Source organism: Zosterops lateralis, assembly GCF_965231275.1.
Source record: "Zosterops lateralis genome assembly, chromosome: 30".
Lineage (NCBI taxonomy): Eukaryota > Metazoa > Chordata > Aves > Passeriformes > Zosteropidae > Zosterops > Zosterops lateralis.
Window position 1 is genome coordinate 5,877,376 of NC_139790.1, and position 15,916 is coordinate 5,893,291.

The window sequence follows — 15,916 nt, forward strand, 5'->3', positions numbered from 1 at the left end:
ACGGAGTGCGCATGCGCAGTGCACGGCCCGCGGGCAGCGAGGACGGCCCCGCCCCTCCGCCGCCATCTTGCGCAGCCCGGCGTCGCCATTGTGCGACCTCGGGCCCGCCGGGACCGACCCCAGCACGGCCCCACCCCGGCTCCTGTCCCCGGTGGCAACCGGTCTTGCGGCTACTCCAGGCGTTGCAGCCCGGCGGGGCGGGTCTGAGCCCAGGCACAGCCCTAATGGTGCCCTAGGCCGTTGTGGCCACTTGACGCCTGATGCAACCGGCGTCCGGTGTTACCAGTGCAGGAGCCGCCCCTGCTCCGGCTCCCCCCGCTACCGGGTCCGGCTCAGAGCACCCCCGTATCCAGCAGCTACGTACAGGGCACGGCGGGAGCTTCGGCAGGACCCCTGTGCCCAGGACAGAGTGACACCTAGGACAGACCCTGACAGCTACAGACAGATGCCTTGGAGAGATGGGAGATCTGACATGCACAAAGCCAAATCTGACAAATATCTAGACTCCCAGCACCCATTTACAGCGGGATGCTTGACCACTGGCACCCCTAGCCCTCGGACAGACACATAAAAACGCTCCTATGTCCGGGCCAGGTCAGATGGACACCTCCATGTCTGGGACAGCCCCGCAATGTGCTCCCAAGAGGGGAGGCCTTGGAACAATCCCCATCCCAGCGAGTATTTGGATAGTGGGTGGTGCTTGCCTCTCACCGTGTCTTTGCATAGAGGCTCATTTGCGTGGGGTGCCCCAGGCCCCTCTACCCAGTACCAGGGAGTCCTGATGGCCCCCCCCAACCCATCTCCCCCACCACCACTGGAGACAGTCTGGATTTTTGTAAAAAATGGTTTATGGGTTACATTTTTGTATAAAACATGGGGGCAGCCGAGCCACTCACCCACCCCCGGATGCCACTCCACAGCCCGCGTATGTCCTACTCAGAATCTAAACCCATCCCAATGTTTCGTCTACAGTCAATCCTCTATGCTCTTCCTTTGAACTATTCCTTAAAAAAAAAAAAATCCTCGTATCCCCGAGATGTTCCTGTGCCCTGGTACAGTACAATGACAGGGGGATCCGGTGCCACACTCTTCTATGCCGTTTTCTGCTGTCCCTTCTTTCCGATCAGGGACTTGTGGATATGGGGAATGACACCTGCAGAGGAGAGGGGAGAAATCCCATCAACCCACTTGCAGAATTCCCGAGAAACCAAAAATCCTGAATTACCCATTCTGTGAAAATTCAGTGTGAATGTCGAGTGGATACCCTCAGTGTGAATCCAGGTAAGCAGGGAGCCCATGCATTTACGCCAACTGCCAAATTCCTATTTGGCTTCCCACATTTCCCCTTGCTAAAATTCCCACTCACAGATGGAAACATGGGAACGACACTTACCTCCACCAGCGATGGTGGCTTTAATCAGAGAGTCCAACTCCTCATCACCGCGGATCGCCAGCTGCAGGTGCCGGGGTGTGATCCGCTTGACTTTGAGATCCTTGGAAGCGTTTCCAGCCAGCTCCAGCACCTGCAGGACACCAGGAAGAGGTGGGAATGCCGAGGGCAGGTGTGCTGGGGCTGGGAAGGAGAGGACCTACCTCAGCAGTCAGGTATTCGAGGATGGCCGCGCTATACACGGCCGCCGTGGCCCCCACGCGCCCGTGGCTGGTGGTCCGAGTCTTCAGGTGCCTGTGGATGCGGCCAACTGGGAACTGGGGGGCAATTAACAACCTTGTTAACACCTACAGCCCTCCCCGATGTGCATATTTACACCCTACACTGCTGAGTTGAACTGCAGCTTCCAGGAGCAACCCTCCAAACAGAGGACTTAATTATCACTATCCAATTTATTCAGTACTAATTAATATATAATATTAATATATGTTATAATAATACATTATATTGTTATATCTATTGTATATCACTATCATAATTTAGTAAATTTAGTTATAGCATAAAATAATTGTATTTTAATTATTATAATTATTAATTGGAAAATTTAACTAATTAATTCTCCCAATTATTCCTCCCATCCTCTCTGTCCCACCTGACAGCAAATCCCCTCTGCCAGCCCAGGTCTCCTCATCGCTCCTAAGCCTCCAAATGCCAAAATACTATGTTTTGACCCCAAAGAAGAGGGTTTGGGGCCCCTCAGCTGCCCAGCATTCCATTTCCTGGTGATTCCCTGCAGGTGCCATACCTGCAGCCCGGCTCTCTGGGAGCGTGACACTGCCTTGGCCTTGGCCTTGCCGCTGTCCTTGCCTGCCTTGCCACCAGCCTGGGGGAGAAAGGGACCTGTTAATTAATCTAACTAATCCCTGAATCCAAACAATCTTGTTAATTCTAAGTCAGAGGGACTTGCTGCAGGATAATCTGGCAGCTCCCTGGCAACTCAGGACCCCTCAAACCACGTGGATTCAAGAGGATAAACAAGGGAAATTTTCAGGGTGCAGCAGCTGCTCCTTCACCCAGGTGTCTTATTACTGTTGCCAGTATTCCCAGTATTTTCCAGAAAATGCCAAATGGAGTAAAAACAGCCCAAAAATCCCATTGTTGGGCATTATTTTTCCAGCAGTTATGAGCCCAGTTTGTTTTCAGATTGAATTTCTCCACACACTGACACTGGGAACTAGGCAGAACACTGTTCCTGTATATGGGAATGTGAATCCTGTGGGATTCAGGGGTAATTCCCCTTCTCCTCCAGAGTGGGAAATTACCCAGGAGCCCCAGAAATTGTGGATTTAATGAAAATTATGTTGGAAGGGATGGTAATGCCAAAGTCAAGAGTTTGGGAGCTGCTGAGTAACAAGGAAGAGCTGAGTATGAGTTTGCTGGGCTCTCCCATCCGCTGTCAGGAAATCCATGGATTCCAGGGATATGGGAAGACCCCATGATGTCATTAATCACTAATGAGAGCTGTTCCGAATGAAGGTGAGAGCCACAGGTGATGCAGGAAGGCAGAGAAAGCTGTACCCTCCCTATGGGAAAGACGTCAGCAACCCAAAATCTGCTTTAGGTAAAAAAATGAGGAATAACAATCCCTAAAACCAAGTTTTCCAGCCCACAGAGAGACAAGAAACAACAGCAGAGGGAGACAGGAGCCTGAAAACACCCTGAATATTCACAATCGATGTTTTTATAGCATATATTGATCCCAGACTCCCTATCCCCTCTAAAAAAGAGGAATTTTGGCTCATGGTGAGGGAGCTGAAAGGATCCAGAAACACCAAGAAAAAGAAGTGGAGCATGTTAATCCTTAAAACAAGATGCTGGTTAACCTAGGAATGTCCAAGATCTGGGTCCCATCCCAGCCAGGTGGGAATTAACACAAGGTTCAGTTCAAACATTGGAAAAAAAAATTAGTCACAAGGGGGCATTTATTAATCCCAAGGTGATTAAAACAAGGAGAGGGCAGCAGGTGAGGCCATGGGGGACCCAGTAAAGCCACTCTGTGTTCTGATAGTTGTGACAGGAAGGGTCTTCAGGGATGACTTGGAGAAACAGTGAAGCACGAGGAGTTAACTTTCATCAGAAGAAAACACTGTTCCATAAAACTACAAAACTCAAGGAGGGCCTTTTGGGGGGAAGGAGTGATGTTTTGAGGGGTGGAAAGGGAGATTTATGGGAAAGAAACAGGGAGGCAAGGGGGACTTGTGGATATTTCCTTGCTCTAGGAATAAAAAGCAGCATTAAGAAAAGCACTGGCTGTTCCCACTGAGGGCTTTTATCAGCCAGCTGTGAACTTTCCCACTGCCCCATCATGTTTTCCAGCTTAGAGCTGCCTGCTTGATAAATCTTCATGGAAGGTTTGAAAAGGAAGAGCAAGAAAGTTCTCGCTGTGGAAATCCTGAGGTTTGTCCTGATTTTCACCAACCCTCCACAGGGTTTGCAGAAGGAACATGCGAAGCTCCCCCAGCCCAGTTGCCTCCAGCTCCCTATGGGAGACCATCCCACTCTGTGCTGGGAGGGCTCCTGAACGCCTCCCTCCTGAGGAGGCAATCCCGAGGAATTCTCTCCTTACCCTCCGGGTTGGGGCTCCCAGGGACTCCATCCCTTCTCTCCACCAAAGCCCCTCACTGGGAGCACATTCCTGTACTAAATCCTCCTTGGGTCAGACCAGCTGGATCCTTCACAGCAGGCAAACTTCTTTTTATTCCTTATTGCTTCAAACAGGATAAAACCCCTCCAAGCAGCAATTTCTTATCTCCTGCCGCACGTTCCCAGACATCCCTGAGCACAAGTTCTTGGCGGCTGCAGGAGTTGCATAATCCAACGGTGTTTCCATTAATGCTGAGGGATCGGGGCCCTTACCACCAGCTCCAAAACCTCTGCGGATTCCGGAGCCCTCCATGGAACACCCTCGAGCCCACCTGTGGATCCACGGAACCCCCCCCAAGGATCCCCTCCCCCGCCGGGTACCACAGAACCTCTCCTGTGGATCCACAGGATATCTTCATAGAATGACAGAACCCCTCACGGCTCCACAGAAACACCCCAATCCCCCTACAAATCCATAGAAATCCTCTATGTAATCACAGAACCCTCCCGCGGTTCCAAGGAGTCCCCAAGGCCCCCTGTGAATCCACGGAACCACCCCAACGAAAAACCCAAAGCATCCTGCAGATCCACGGAGCCTCTCACAGGTCCACAAAACCCCCGTAATACACATCCCCCTGCCCGCCTTCGCTGACAGCTCCAGACCCGGCTCCCCTCATTGCCCCTATGCAGCCACAGGAACGGGGCACCAAGGAGAATGAACGGCCCTTTTCCGCCCCCACGGCCCAGGCCATTTCCCCGGGAAGCAGGCTGAGATGTATCCCGCGTAACGCCGGAGGAGGCGCCGGGCGGTTGACAGACCCCGCTCGGGCCCTTCGACTGACGTTTCCCCCACGACAGCCGCTTCTTCCCTGCCAACCGACTCGGAACTAGCACAAACTGAGACCGATGAGACACTGGCCGACAAGGCACCGCTCTGACAGCATTGGAGGGTAGCGGCGGAGCCGGATTTGGAGGGTAGGACAAACCCCCTCCCCAGAGCCAGGCGGCAGCGATCACAGGGAACCGGGGGAGAAGCGGGCCGGACCCAAGGTCACGGACCGGGGCCCGTCTCCCTCCCCTTGCCCGGCCTGGGCTGACAGCGGCGCCCATTGGCAGCCCCACAGGGCCTGGCTCAGCCCAGCCGCGCTATCCTGGCCGGCCCCTTGGGTCCCAAGCCCCACTACAGCCCCTGCCCTCACCATGATACCACCGCCGCCGTCCGAACCCCAAAGCCACCGCCGCGCCCGACCCGCCTCAGGAGCCGCCAGACAATGACCCGCCCGGGCGGGGGCGGTGGGCCGCGCCGCGTGGCCACCAATCACCGCCTCCCATACTAGTTTGAACATCCCGCGGTGCCCAATGGGCGAACCGCTTCTTTCCCTGTCCATCATTGGCTCCGCCCCGCGGCTCGTTTAACGGCTGTGTTGCCTTTTGCACACGGCACGCAGCGGAGTGAGGCGTGGCGTGCTCGCGTCGGTGACGTCACCTCCCGGCGAATAGCAATAACGAACACCGCGACGTGAGGCGGGGTTATGATGATGGACATCTGATTAATCCAATAGAAAGCGAGTAGTGTTTCCCGCCCATTTCCTCGCTCCGCCCCAGGTCGTGTTTGTGTGAGGGAGCCGGGGGGCCGGGCCGTGAGGGGAGTAGGGGGGGGCGGGGGTTTGGCGGGTCCAGGAAAGCCTGTGGCCCCGCAAAAGGGTCCCACTGGGCCCTGAGCCTGCTAAAGGGCTCCGCGGCGCCGAGGGCTTTGGTCCTGACGTCGCCCGGCCCTGCTCGGGGGTGAGAGAGGCCCCGGCATGAGGGGAGCCTGTCCGGGGACACTCAGACCTGCCGGTGCCTCTGACTCTCCCTGTGTTTCTTTGGGGCAGTATAGAAATAAACCGGCGCTGCCCCGTAGGGTGAGTGAAAAGGGCAGCGTAGTGAGGTAACATAGACCCCGGCAGCCCCCGGACCGGACTGGGGGCTGGGGCGGACCCCGAGAGGCCGAAGGAACTGTCAGTGGTGACGGCAATAGTCAAGTGTGGCAAAAAAGCCCAAAAATCCACGGCAGTGTTGGGGGGGAAAAGGCCGCTTTTCCGAACAAACATGTCACAGTAAATAAAAAGTCAGTTTCTCATGACGGGCCGCTTTCAGTGACAATTGAATCTGTGTGACTAGCTGAGTTTATAAACGAAATTGGGGATTCCCGAGCGAGGGTCGGTGACAGGGCAGTGGTTTCGGAACTGGTGGGCCCCGCACAGCGCAGTCCTGCCCGGGCTGGGGCCGGAGCCCGGACCCTTCAACCCGGCTGCACCCGGCGCGGTCACTGTCCCCACGGCCATCGGGTGTCCTGACTGCTCGGCCTCAGTTTGCCTCCAGCAGCAGGCAGGGTGGAGGGCACCGCACAGTCCCCGCCCTTCGCCGCACCGCCGCGGGGCTCAGGCCGTCCCAGACCCACGCCTACCCTGCTCCAGGCTGAGGTACGGGCTGGGGGCGGGGGGCATCTGTTTCAGGTCCCCCGGTTGTCGCAGCCTCGATGCCAGCTTCCCTGCACTGGGCAGGGGCGAGGTGCCACGCAACCCGCGCTCCTCGCTGCAGCTGCCGGGGGGCTCAAGGCGACCCTCAGTCCTTCTCCCTGCCCCGGCTGCACCATGGCCGAGGTACGGGCTGGGAGGAACTGGAGACCGAGGAGGAGGATGACGACGAAGGCATCTGTCATTGTCACTGTCCTCCCCGGGGTGTCTGCCCTACCCTGTCAGTTGCCTCTCAGCATCGGGCAGGGCCTGGGGCGCAGCCCACATCCCCCGCCCCTCGCTGCAGCTGTCGGGGAGCCTCAGGGTGCCCCTAGCCCCTCATCCCGCAGCTGCTCCCGGCACCCCGGGCAGCAGCTGCCGCGGGCTGGGCCCCGGGCTCCACCCAGGGGCCCCTCGGCTGTCCCCGGGGCCTCTCCAGCTGTCCTCAGATCCCCTGACCCTCTGGGTCCAGACGTGGGGGGAGCGGAGGAGCTGCGGCGTGGGATGGGGCCGGAGGAGTCGCTCCCCCGGCCCCGGCGATATGCGGGCCAGGGGCTCGGGGGTCGCAGCAGGCCCCGGTGGTGATGACAGTAATGACGGTGACGGCGGGGGCGGCTCATGCGCAGGCGGGTCCCCGCGTGTCCTCAGATGAGCCCGAGCCCGCAGGGAGCCGCAGCGTGGAGGCGGGGGCTGCGGCACCGCCGGTGGGGACACAGCACGCAGCCCTGGGCACGGCACCATGCTTGTGCACACGCCCAATACACACACCTGCGCATGTGGCACAGCTGTGTGATGGCACACGCCCCCGATGCACACCACACAGTCGTGTGCGTGGCACACAACCCTTTCACATCTGTGCGCACACACCTGTGCCCACACCTGCCTAAGCCATGGCACACACACCATGCATGTGCCATGCCAAACCTTCCCAGCCTTACACCCACACACAGCAGGCAGCCATGTGATGGCACAAGTGCCTTACACACACTTTACACACACACCCACAACAGGCAGCCATGTGATGGCACAAGTGCCTTATACTCACTTCACACACACCTTACAGAAACACACCAGGCACCAGTGTGATGACACACACATCTCACACACACTTTACACACACCCACACATTATACCCATGCACACACCAGCCTAAGCTGTGACACAACATGCCTAAGCCACGCCAAACCTTCTCCCTCCCCACCGTGCTCGTACCGCACACCCCCAACTCCTCTGAGTCAAGCAATTCCCCCAGGACAAGGTAGGGGACCCCATGTTCCCTGTTTGTGTCCTTGACACCTTCATGACATCCTGCATGTCCCTGTAATGCCACAGGGTGACCACCCCAGCACTCATCACTACAGTGGCACCAGCTCCAGCCTCCAAGGCCCCCCATGGCACCCTCAAGAAACAAGTCAGACCCAGGCTTGTTTTCATTCACTTTTCCGCATACTTTATTTGTTACAAACATACAATTCTTTAAATATAGACTGTAAAACTCCATTTGCAAAAATCTGCTACGTCAGGAGTGCTCGGAGCAGGAGGAGTTCGTCGCATTGGCCTCATCTGCGCTAGTGGTAACACCCAGGACCTGCCTCCGGCCCCTGGAGCCGCCCCGCCGGCCGCAGGGAAGGGACACGGGGGCCCCGGCCCCCCCAGCTGCCTAAAGTGCAGGTTTGCTTTAGTTTCTGTTTTTCTTTCATTAAAAAAATAACAGGAATAAAACTTTATTTTTTTTCTCTTTTCACCAAAGGGACATCATGGCAAGCGCTCAGGGAGAGAGGTGGCGCTCTGGGGATCTGCTGCTCTGAGGAGGATCCGGTGCTTGGAGGAGGATCCAACATTCTTAGGATCCAGTTCTCAGAGGATCCAACTTGGAGTAGGACCTGGTTCCTGGAGGAGGATCTAGCACTCAGAGAACGATCTGGTGTTCAGAGGATCCAGCTCTTGGAGGATCCAGTTCTTGAAGGATCTAACGCTTGAAGGAGGATCAAGCACTCGCAGGATCCAACTTTTGGAAGATACAATTCTTGGAGGACCCAGCTGTCAGAGAATCCATCTCTGGGAGTGACTAGCTCTTGGAGGGAGGATCCAGTGCTCTCCTCACTGATGCTGTCCCAGCCTCCTGGCTGAGCTGATATGTGTGCTGGGGGCCCATGAGCCACCCATGCTGAATCCGCCCTCAGCCACTGCTCCGAAGCCAGAACTCCCGGGGGCTCTTTTGTGGGACTGGACCCTGGGGGCTCCAGGCCATGTCGTGCTCCTTCCCAACTGTCCCAACTGGATCTGGGTTCTCCTACCAACACCTAATCCCGGTTACCTGTGGCTTGGCTCGGTGCCGCTGGCTCTACCAGCTCTGCGAGGATGAAGAGGGTGATGCCACCTGTGGCCAGGCCTCACGCTGCAGGAACATTTGGGAGCATCCACAGAGCCAGCTTGGATTTCCCACTGGGAATACCTGCTGAGCTCTGTGGTGCACCACCCTGCATACCTCCAGTGCTCCCTCAGCCGCTTTTTAAAAAATCTTTTCCATGTTTTTTGTGATTTTTTTCCACTTTTTGCTTTTTTACGAGAGACCAGCGAGGGCTTGGCTTTGTTCTGTCACCAACATGAGGAGCCACCACTGGCATGGCCCCCTCAAACCATCCTGTACTGGCCCCAGATTGCCTGGAAACGAGGCAGGAGAATCTGAATTATCTTCCATATTTTTTTAGGGCAAAAATAATTGAAGCTGTTTGAAATTGCCCTGGAAGCACCACTTGCTTCAGACCCAGTCATTTGGGGTACTTTCCACTGGGTTTTGGGGCATTGTACAGACTTCCAATATTCTGTCTGTAGAGCCATCATTGCATTCTCCATCAGCCTCTCTGAGGCAGCAAAGCTGGAAGTACCAGTAATTTGGGATATTTTTCCCCCTATTTGTGGTTTAAAAATAATAAAACAAAAGCAATTTGCCCATTTTCTACAGAATTCAACCCAAAACTCAACCGAATCTGAGCTATGTACACACAGCCATGTCTATACACACAGAGATGGGAATGGGGTTCAGGGGAGATGCCGGCATTGTCCTGCTTTCCTGGGAAACACCCAATGGCTCCTGGGGGGCTCCAAGAGAAAAAAACCCCAAAACTACCCCCCAAGATCCCCTCTCCCATGGCAGCCCCTATGGCCGCTCCCCTTGCTCCAGCTGCCACCTCAAATCCCCTTTCTTCCCTATTTTATCTCATTTTGGCTGCTTCATCTGCTGTCTTCCCCTGACATGCTCTGCTCTTCCCACCCAAATGGAGCTGTGGAAGGTTGTGTCCATGGATCCAGCGTTTCTCTGGCCAGGAAAGGCTCCCTGAGCCAATGTTGGGAGCTTTTTTGGGTTTATTACTGGATTTTGGTGGTTTTGCCTTTTTTTTTTCCTCTTCTATGTATTTCTAGCCAGCTCCCAGAGCTGGGTCGGGCTGGCAGCAATTCTGCCACTCTCCCAGAGTAGAAATAAGGCTAAATCACCGCAATTCAGCCAAAAGAAAGAAACCCAAAGGAATATATATATATATTTTATATATATATATATATATATATATATATATTTATATATATATATATATCATCCTCTTCAAAAATAAAAGGAGAGGTCCCGCGGCTGGACGCCGGTGAGTCCCGCGGAGCTGGGAGCACTTTTCCCCCCCAAATCCGTCGTCGCCATCGAGGTTTATGGTTTTTCTCCGTGGCAAAGAACACAGGACCAGGATGATGGGTGGATACAGCAGGAATTCACCGGAAAGAGCTGCCTGAGGGTACAAAATACAGTACGAACACATTGGCCATCGAGGAAAGACTATTGCTCCCATGTAAGTGAGTGAGGGATCCAAGTCCTTTGCAACGGAGAAGGCTTAAAAATGGGATAAACTGAAGAAATTTGCTTTAAAAATTCCTTTAAAAAGAGCGACGGCAGCAGGAGCAGTAGAAGCCGCAGGATGGGGCCGGGGGCTGGATGGACGGATGGACAGCAGTGTCCCTGCAGCATGGGGGATTCCCTAGGGGTCTGTGGCTGTTCCTCACTTCCCAATAAATATGGAGAGAGGGAGATGCCAGATCCATGGTAATAAATTAAGGAGGCAGCTGATTGGGCTCCCAAAAATGGATTAAAAGGAAAAAAAAAGAAAAAAAAAAGAAAAAAAAAGAAAAGTCCTAGAAGTGGTGAAACAGGAGAAAAAGAGGCAAAACTTTGGAATGAAAGTGATGGAGTTCAGAGTCATGGGAAAACAGGGTGAAAAATCGGAATTCTGGAAAGGGCAGGACTGAGCTGAGAGAGTGAAAAAGAATTAGAAAAAAAAAAAAAAAGACTATTTGAGAGTGGAAAAATTTGTTTAATAGGAGGTGGCTGCAGGGACCAGGCGGCGCCAGAGCCAGGCCCAGGGGGGCAAAAAAAGACAAAAGGAGGCAAAAAATAACAATAAACCTCCAAAATCCACCCCCAAGGTGCCGGGGCCGGGCGTGGCCACGGATTTGGGGCCGGAAAATCCAATTTGGGTGAAGCCAAGGGGCAGATTCCGGCGGGTCCTGGTGAAACGGGGCCGGAGGCGCCTTATTTGGAGAGAAGAGGAAGATGGTTCGCCCCATCGAGTTTTTCCTTGTGCTTTGTGCCGGCGCCTCCCCCTTCCCGGCGGGAAACGGGGAGGGGGAGAAAAAACGGTCAGAAATTGGCAAAACCGAGGAAATCTTCCCTAATTGTCAGAGACCCGCCACCTCGGGACTGGTTCCAGTTCGGGCGCCCGGAGTTTGCATCCCAAAAATAACCCCAAAAAATCAAAAACAACAAACGTGAAAAGAGGAGAAAAGGAAGGAAAAAAAAAAAAATCATAAGCCGAGGGAACGGCCGTTGGTCCAAGGTGCCTCTGCTGCCCCCCACCCCCGGCGCTGCCGCTTGGCTCCGGGGCCCTCGGGTCCTGTTTTTGATGGGGGGGCACCGGGAGGGGTCTGCGGGTGAGCCCCCGTTCCCCCCAAAACAGCGAGTCCTGGGGGCTGGGGGTCCCATGGTGGGAGCAGGGGAAGGGGCAGGGGGACCGCGGATGGCGGCACGGTTGGGGCAGTTTCTCTCTCTCCGGTGGTGGCAGGAGGGGGGGGCTCGGGGGGCTCGGGGACCCCCGTGCCCCACCGCTGCTGTGGGAGGCTCGGGGACCCCTTTGTCCCATTGCTGGGAGCGGGGACGTGGGGTGTTTGGGGTCCCCTTCACCCCGTTGCTGGGAGGGGTGTAGGGGGGCTCAGGGGCCCCTTTGCCCCATCGCTCTTGGGGGTTTCGGGGACCCCTTTGTCCCGTCACTGGGAAGGGGGATTGGGAACCCCTTCGGCCCGGGGCTCGGGGGGGGTGGTGGGGGGCCGGCGTAGGGGTCGAGGGCTGGGGAGATCGGCTCAGTCGTCGTCCACGTCGTCGCCGTCGGAGTCGTCACCGGCGCCGCTGCCACTGCCGGGTCCCGGCGGGCCGGCGCGCCGGTCGTAGAGCTTGTCCCGCTGGCGCTCCTGGATGTCGCGCATCTCCTCGGCGTAGCGGCAGAAGGCGCCGCCGAACTTGGCCCAGGCCTTGTAGGGTACGGTGATGGCATTGCGGTACGACGGCTTCACCTCGCTGACCCGCAGAAACACCCCGTACTTGTTGCAGCCCACGTCGAAGAAGAAGCGCTTGGAGTCCACGGTGATGGATGTGCCCTCGGGCAGCTCCCCGTAGAGCCCCCCGCCGCCCGGGCCGCCGCCGCCGGGGCCACCCAGCTCGTCCTCCTCGCCCCCGTAGTCGTCGATGAGCTTGGCCAGGGCGTCGCGGAACTCGATGAGGCCCTGGGCGGGCAACGCGATGGTCTGGCCGCTCTGCAGCCCGGGGGGGCCTCCCGCGAACCCCCCCGGGCCGCCAGGGCCGCGGTTCACGGTCTGGCGGATGCGCAGGAAGCGCCCGCGCTGGTTTTCCTTCAGGTCCAGGTAGTACTTGCGGTTCTCCCGCACCAGGAACTCGCTCTTCAGGGCGCGGCGGGGCCCGGCGCCGTCCTCGCCCGGCGGCCCCGCGGCCTGGGCCAGTTGCTCGGGGCTGGACGGGCCCAGCTGCGCGTAGTGCTCGATGAAGTCGCCCAGGTAATCGCGGAACTCGGCGGCCACGGCCATGGAGAGCGTGAGGCGGCTCTTGGAGCCGCCCGCGCCCACCTCGGCGATCTTGAGGAAGCGGCCCTTGGCGTTCTGCTTCACGTCCAGGTAGAAGCGCTTGTTCTGGATGTCCAGCCGCTTAGACGCCAGCTCCTGAGTCTCCTGCTCGGGGCCGGCCGCGCCGCCACCGCCGGGCCCCGCGGCCGGGCCGGCCCCCCCCGCCCCGCCGCGGGCGGTCCCGAACCCGCCGCCGCCGCCGCGCTCGCTGCCACTGTCCCCGTCCGCCATCTTGTCCGCCCGCCCCGCGCGCCGCCCGTTTCCGGCCCCGCTGCGACACCGCTGACGTCACCGCCGCACCGCCGCCGTCACGTGCGCCGGGGCCCCGCCCACCGCGTCCCCGCGCGCCCCCGACGAAGCTCCGCCCCCGCCAGGCCCCGCCTCGCATCCCCCTCCGCTCCAATTCCATCGATCCGAGTCCAGCCCCCAGCTGTCAGTCACCATGGCCTCACCTCCCATTGGTGGCTAGGCCCAGGCCCCTCCCCGCAACCCCCTCTCCTCCCGGCGCGCCGCTCCATTAACCGCAGAGCTCTGCTGCCTGTCAGTCACGGCCACAGCTGGCTCCTATTGGTCAATGAGTCCTAGTGCTCCGCCCTCTGCGCGGCAGCCCCCTCCCTGCGCAACTGTTCTGCTGCGGCAGAGCCTGGCCCCCTGGCTGTCAGTCTCGGGCACTGGCAGCTCCTATTGGTCCCTGAAGCCACGCCCCCAGCTCATCCCTTTCCGGCTCTCTTCATTGAGTGGCGATTCCCGCCCTTCCCTCCTGTCATTCACAACCTCCCGCAGGCCCCATTGGTCCGTGAGGTCCAAAGCCCCACCCCCCAGATGCCACTCATTGTTACCATAGCCCCCATTGGCCAGTGAGGCTCACAGGTCCACCCCCTCCAGCCAATGATGCATGATATCATGGCCAGTCACCATGACATCATCAATGACATCATGGCTAGTCAGCAGCACTGGGGCCACCCTTCAGATGGGCAACCTCCAGGTGCTCCCTGGGCCCACCAAGACCCTTCAGCAGGGCCTGGAGGGCGCAATCCACACTCCTCCCCCACCCCCCCTGCCCCCCCAATATGGGATGACCTGCCTGAGGGGAATCTTCGTGTCAGGGATGTGTCAGCCTCTAAGGGATACTCTGGGACCCTGCAGGGTCTCTGGGGATCTTAAGAGAACCAACAAGGACCTCCCAGGATCTGCTTGGGATCTTCACGCAGCTCCTGAGCTCCCATGTGGATCTCTTGGCATCTGGTGGGGCTTTCCAAGTCCCCTCAGAGGAAGATGGAGCCACAGGTGTCTGGCAGAATCAGCGCCCTGGGATCCTCCAGGAGGAGGTTCCTGCCCACAGAGGCGTCACCCACGGGACAGGCAGGCACATGTCCAAGGGGACAAACAGGTCCCCAGGAGGGGCTCTGGGGAGTAACCTTGTGTGTCTGGGGGTCTGTGATCTGTCTAGGATGTTGTGGGATCAACCTAACCCCCCTCAGTGCTCAGGGGCTTCTTTTGGGGTGGGGCATCCCACAGGCTGAGCAAGGAAGCCCAAAGGGGAGAAAGCAGCAACAGGACCCACTAGGCTTTCCCTCACAGCAGATGCACCCAGGGCCCCTCCAATCCCAGGATGGAGAGAGAATGAAATGTCCCCCCACCCCAAATACTGCTCCTAGGCCATGGCATCCCCCTCAGACCCCCATGTCCCCTCCCCACTCCTGGTGACACCCCCATGGCCTGATCCCCCCTCCCCCACTGCTCCCCCAGCACAGACATAGTCAGGCTCTCCACACAACCTCTTTATCTGGGGTGATTCAGGGGGGTTCAACAGGGCCCCGGGATCCCGGGGAGGTGATGATGGAGGGTCCCACAGCCCCCCTCAGTGGGGCAGCTCATGGGGGATCAGTTTGTAGTGGGCACCGCAGGAGGGGCAGCGCTGGGCCTCGCCCTTGTGCAGCCAGAACCAAACCACGTAGCTGTTGTCCTCCTCACCTGGGGGGACAGGGACAGCATAGGACAGGAACAGTGCAGGACAGGAAGGGACAGGCATGGGGGAGAAGAACGGGACATGGAAAGTGTGGGACAGAGCATAAGGACAGAAGGGCATGGATGGACAAGGGACAGGAATGGACACATGAACACCATGAACAGGCATGGATGCAAGGATGGACATATGGACAGGACAGACACAGACATGGACACACGGACAGGAAGAGGACAGACACATGACATGGGGATGAACATAGGGACACAGGGGCAGGACAGACACACAGACAGGGATGCAGGGCACTCACAGACGCAGCCCACAATGCGCTTGTTGGTGATGGAGGGGACGAGGTTTGGGTCCTCTTTGGTGCCTGCATAGCGCTTGGGCCGGAACATGCTGTACGGATCCTATGGGCAAGGGGTGAGCAGGGACACCGCAGACGGTGAGCGCCCCAGAACCACCACCTGCCCCTCCATCCTTCAGACCCACAACCGACCCTAAGGGCAGCCTGTCTCCAAGAACCTCAAACTGACCATCCCACCCTGGCGGCCCCCAGCTCCACCCCCAAAACACCCTGTGCCTGAGACTCCCTCGACTCTGACACCCCCAAATCCTCCCAAGAACTCCCCAACCCTACACCCTAAAACCCTCCAAGGACCCCAAAATTCCGAAACACGTCCTCCAGATAACCTCGCCATCACCCGAGCACTCCCCAAACCCTCTGGAATCCCCAGATCTTCTAACCCTTTACCCCTCAGACCCTTTCGAGGTTCCCCAACCCCTGGTACTTACCAGACCCTTGTTCATGGCCTCCATCACCTTCCGCTCCATCCCGGTCGCCTGTTCCTCATCACTGGCCAGGTTCCCTGCGGGGCGCCGTCACACGGGGGTGCAGAAACCCCGCCCCATCCTCCCCCGGTCCCGCTCGCTCCTTCCCCGCTCCCCCCTCCCCGTTTCCCCGCTTCCCCGGTCCTCGCTCACCGGGCACGCCGAGGTGGCGGGCAGGCATGGTGCGAGCAGAAGCCGCGGGCAGGAGCCGCAGGGCCGCGCTCACCCGCAGTAACCTTGAGGCCATGGCGGCGAGAGTGACGGTACTTCCGGCACGGGCGGAAGCGGAAGTTACGTTCGGCGGGGCGGTGGGGCCGAGCGATGGAGCCACGCGCCATTGGCCGGAGCTCCGCCCTTGGTCACGCCCACAACTGCAGAGTCCCGCCCCCGCCCTGGTCCCGCCCCCACTGCGGGCTC

At 58.0% G+C, this 15,916-nt stretch overlaps 3 protein-coding genes across 3 annotated transcripts; all 3 read right to left on the reverse strand.

Moving 5' to 3' along the window:
- Positions 1 to 826: 826 nt before the first annotated feature.
- Positions 827 to 5,421, reverse strand: LOC310920506 (histone H2A.V; the record flags this gene model as incomplete). The annotated part of the gene is made up of 5 exons (XM_083880531.1): positions 827 to 1,153; positions 1,394 to 1,523; positions 1,594 to 1,707; positions 2,196 to 2,273; positions 5,233 to 5,421. The coding sequence occupies 5 exons, from the start codon at positions 5,419 to 5,421 to the stop codon at positions 1,092 to 1,094; spliced, it is 573 nt and encodes a 190-aa protein (XP_083736657.1). The 3' UTR covers positions 827 to 1,091.
- Positions 5,422 to 9,908: 4,487 nt separating this feature from the next.
- Positions 9,909 to 12,933, reverse strand: PURB (purine rich element binding protein B; the record flags this gene model as incomplete). Its single annotated transcript, XM_083880522.1, has 1 exon — positions 9,909 to 12,933. One exon carries the CDS (start codon positions 12,931 to 12,933, stop codon positions 11,929 to 11,931), a length of 1,005 nt encoding a protein of 334 aa, XP_083736648.1. The 3' UTR covers positions 9,909 to 11,928.
- A 1,535-nt stretch (positions 12,934 to 14,468) lies between these two features.
- On the reverse strand, positions 14,469 to 15,778 carry COX5B (cytochrome c oxidase subunit 5B). Its single transcript, XM_083880539.1, has 4 exons — positions 15,653 to 15,778; positions 15,464 to 15,537; positions 14,979 to 15,078; positions 14,469 to 14,676 (listed from the first exon to the last, which is right to left on the reverse strand). The coding sequence occupies exons 1-4, from the start codon at positions 15,744 to 15,746 to the stop codon at positions 14,564 to 14,566; spliced, it is 381 nt and encodes a 126-aa protein (XP_083736665.1). The 5' UTR covers positions 15,747 to 15,778; the 3' UTR covers positions 14,469 to 14,563.
- Positions 15,779 to 15,916: the final 138 nt, after the last annotated feature.

Bases quoted from the DNA above. Each gene is read 5' to 3' on its own strand.
- COX5B (XM_083880539.1), bottom strand. From the start codon at position 15,746: ATGGCCTCAAGGTTACTGCGGGTGAGCGCGGCCCTGCGGCTCCTGCCC. The intron at 15,538-15,652 runs GTGAGCGAGGAC...GGCGCCCCGCAG, and splicing joins CCGCCACCTCGGCGTGCCCG to GGAACCTGGCCAGTGATGAG. The intron at 14,677-14,978 runs GTGAGTGCCCTG...CTGTCCCCCCAG, and splicing joins GCGCATTGTGGGCTGCGTCT to GTGAGGAGGACAACAGCTAC.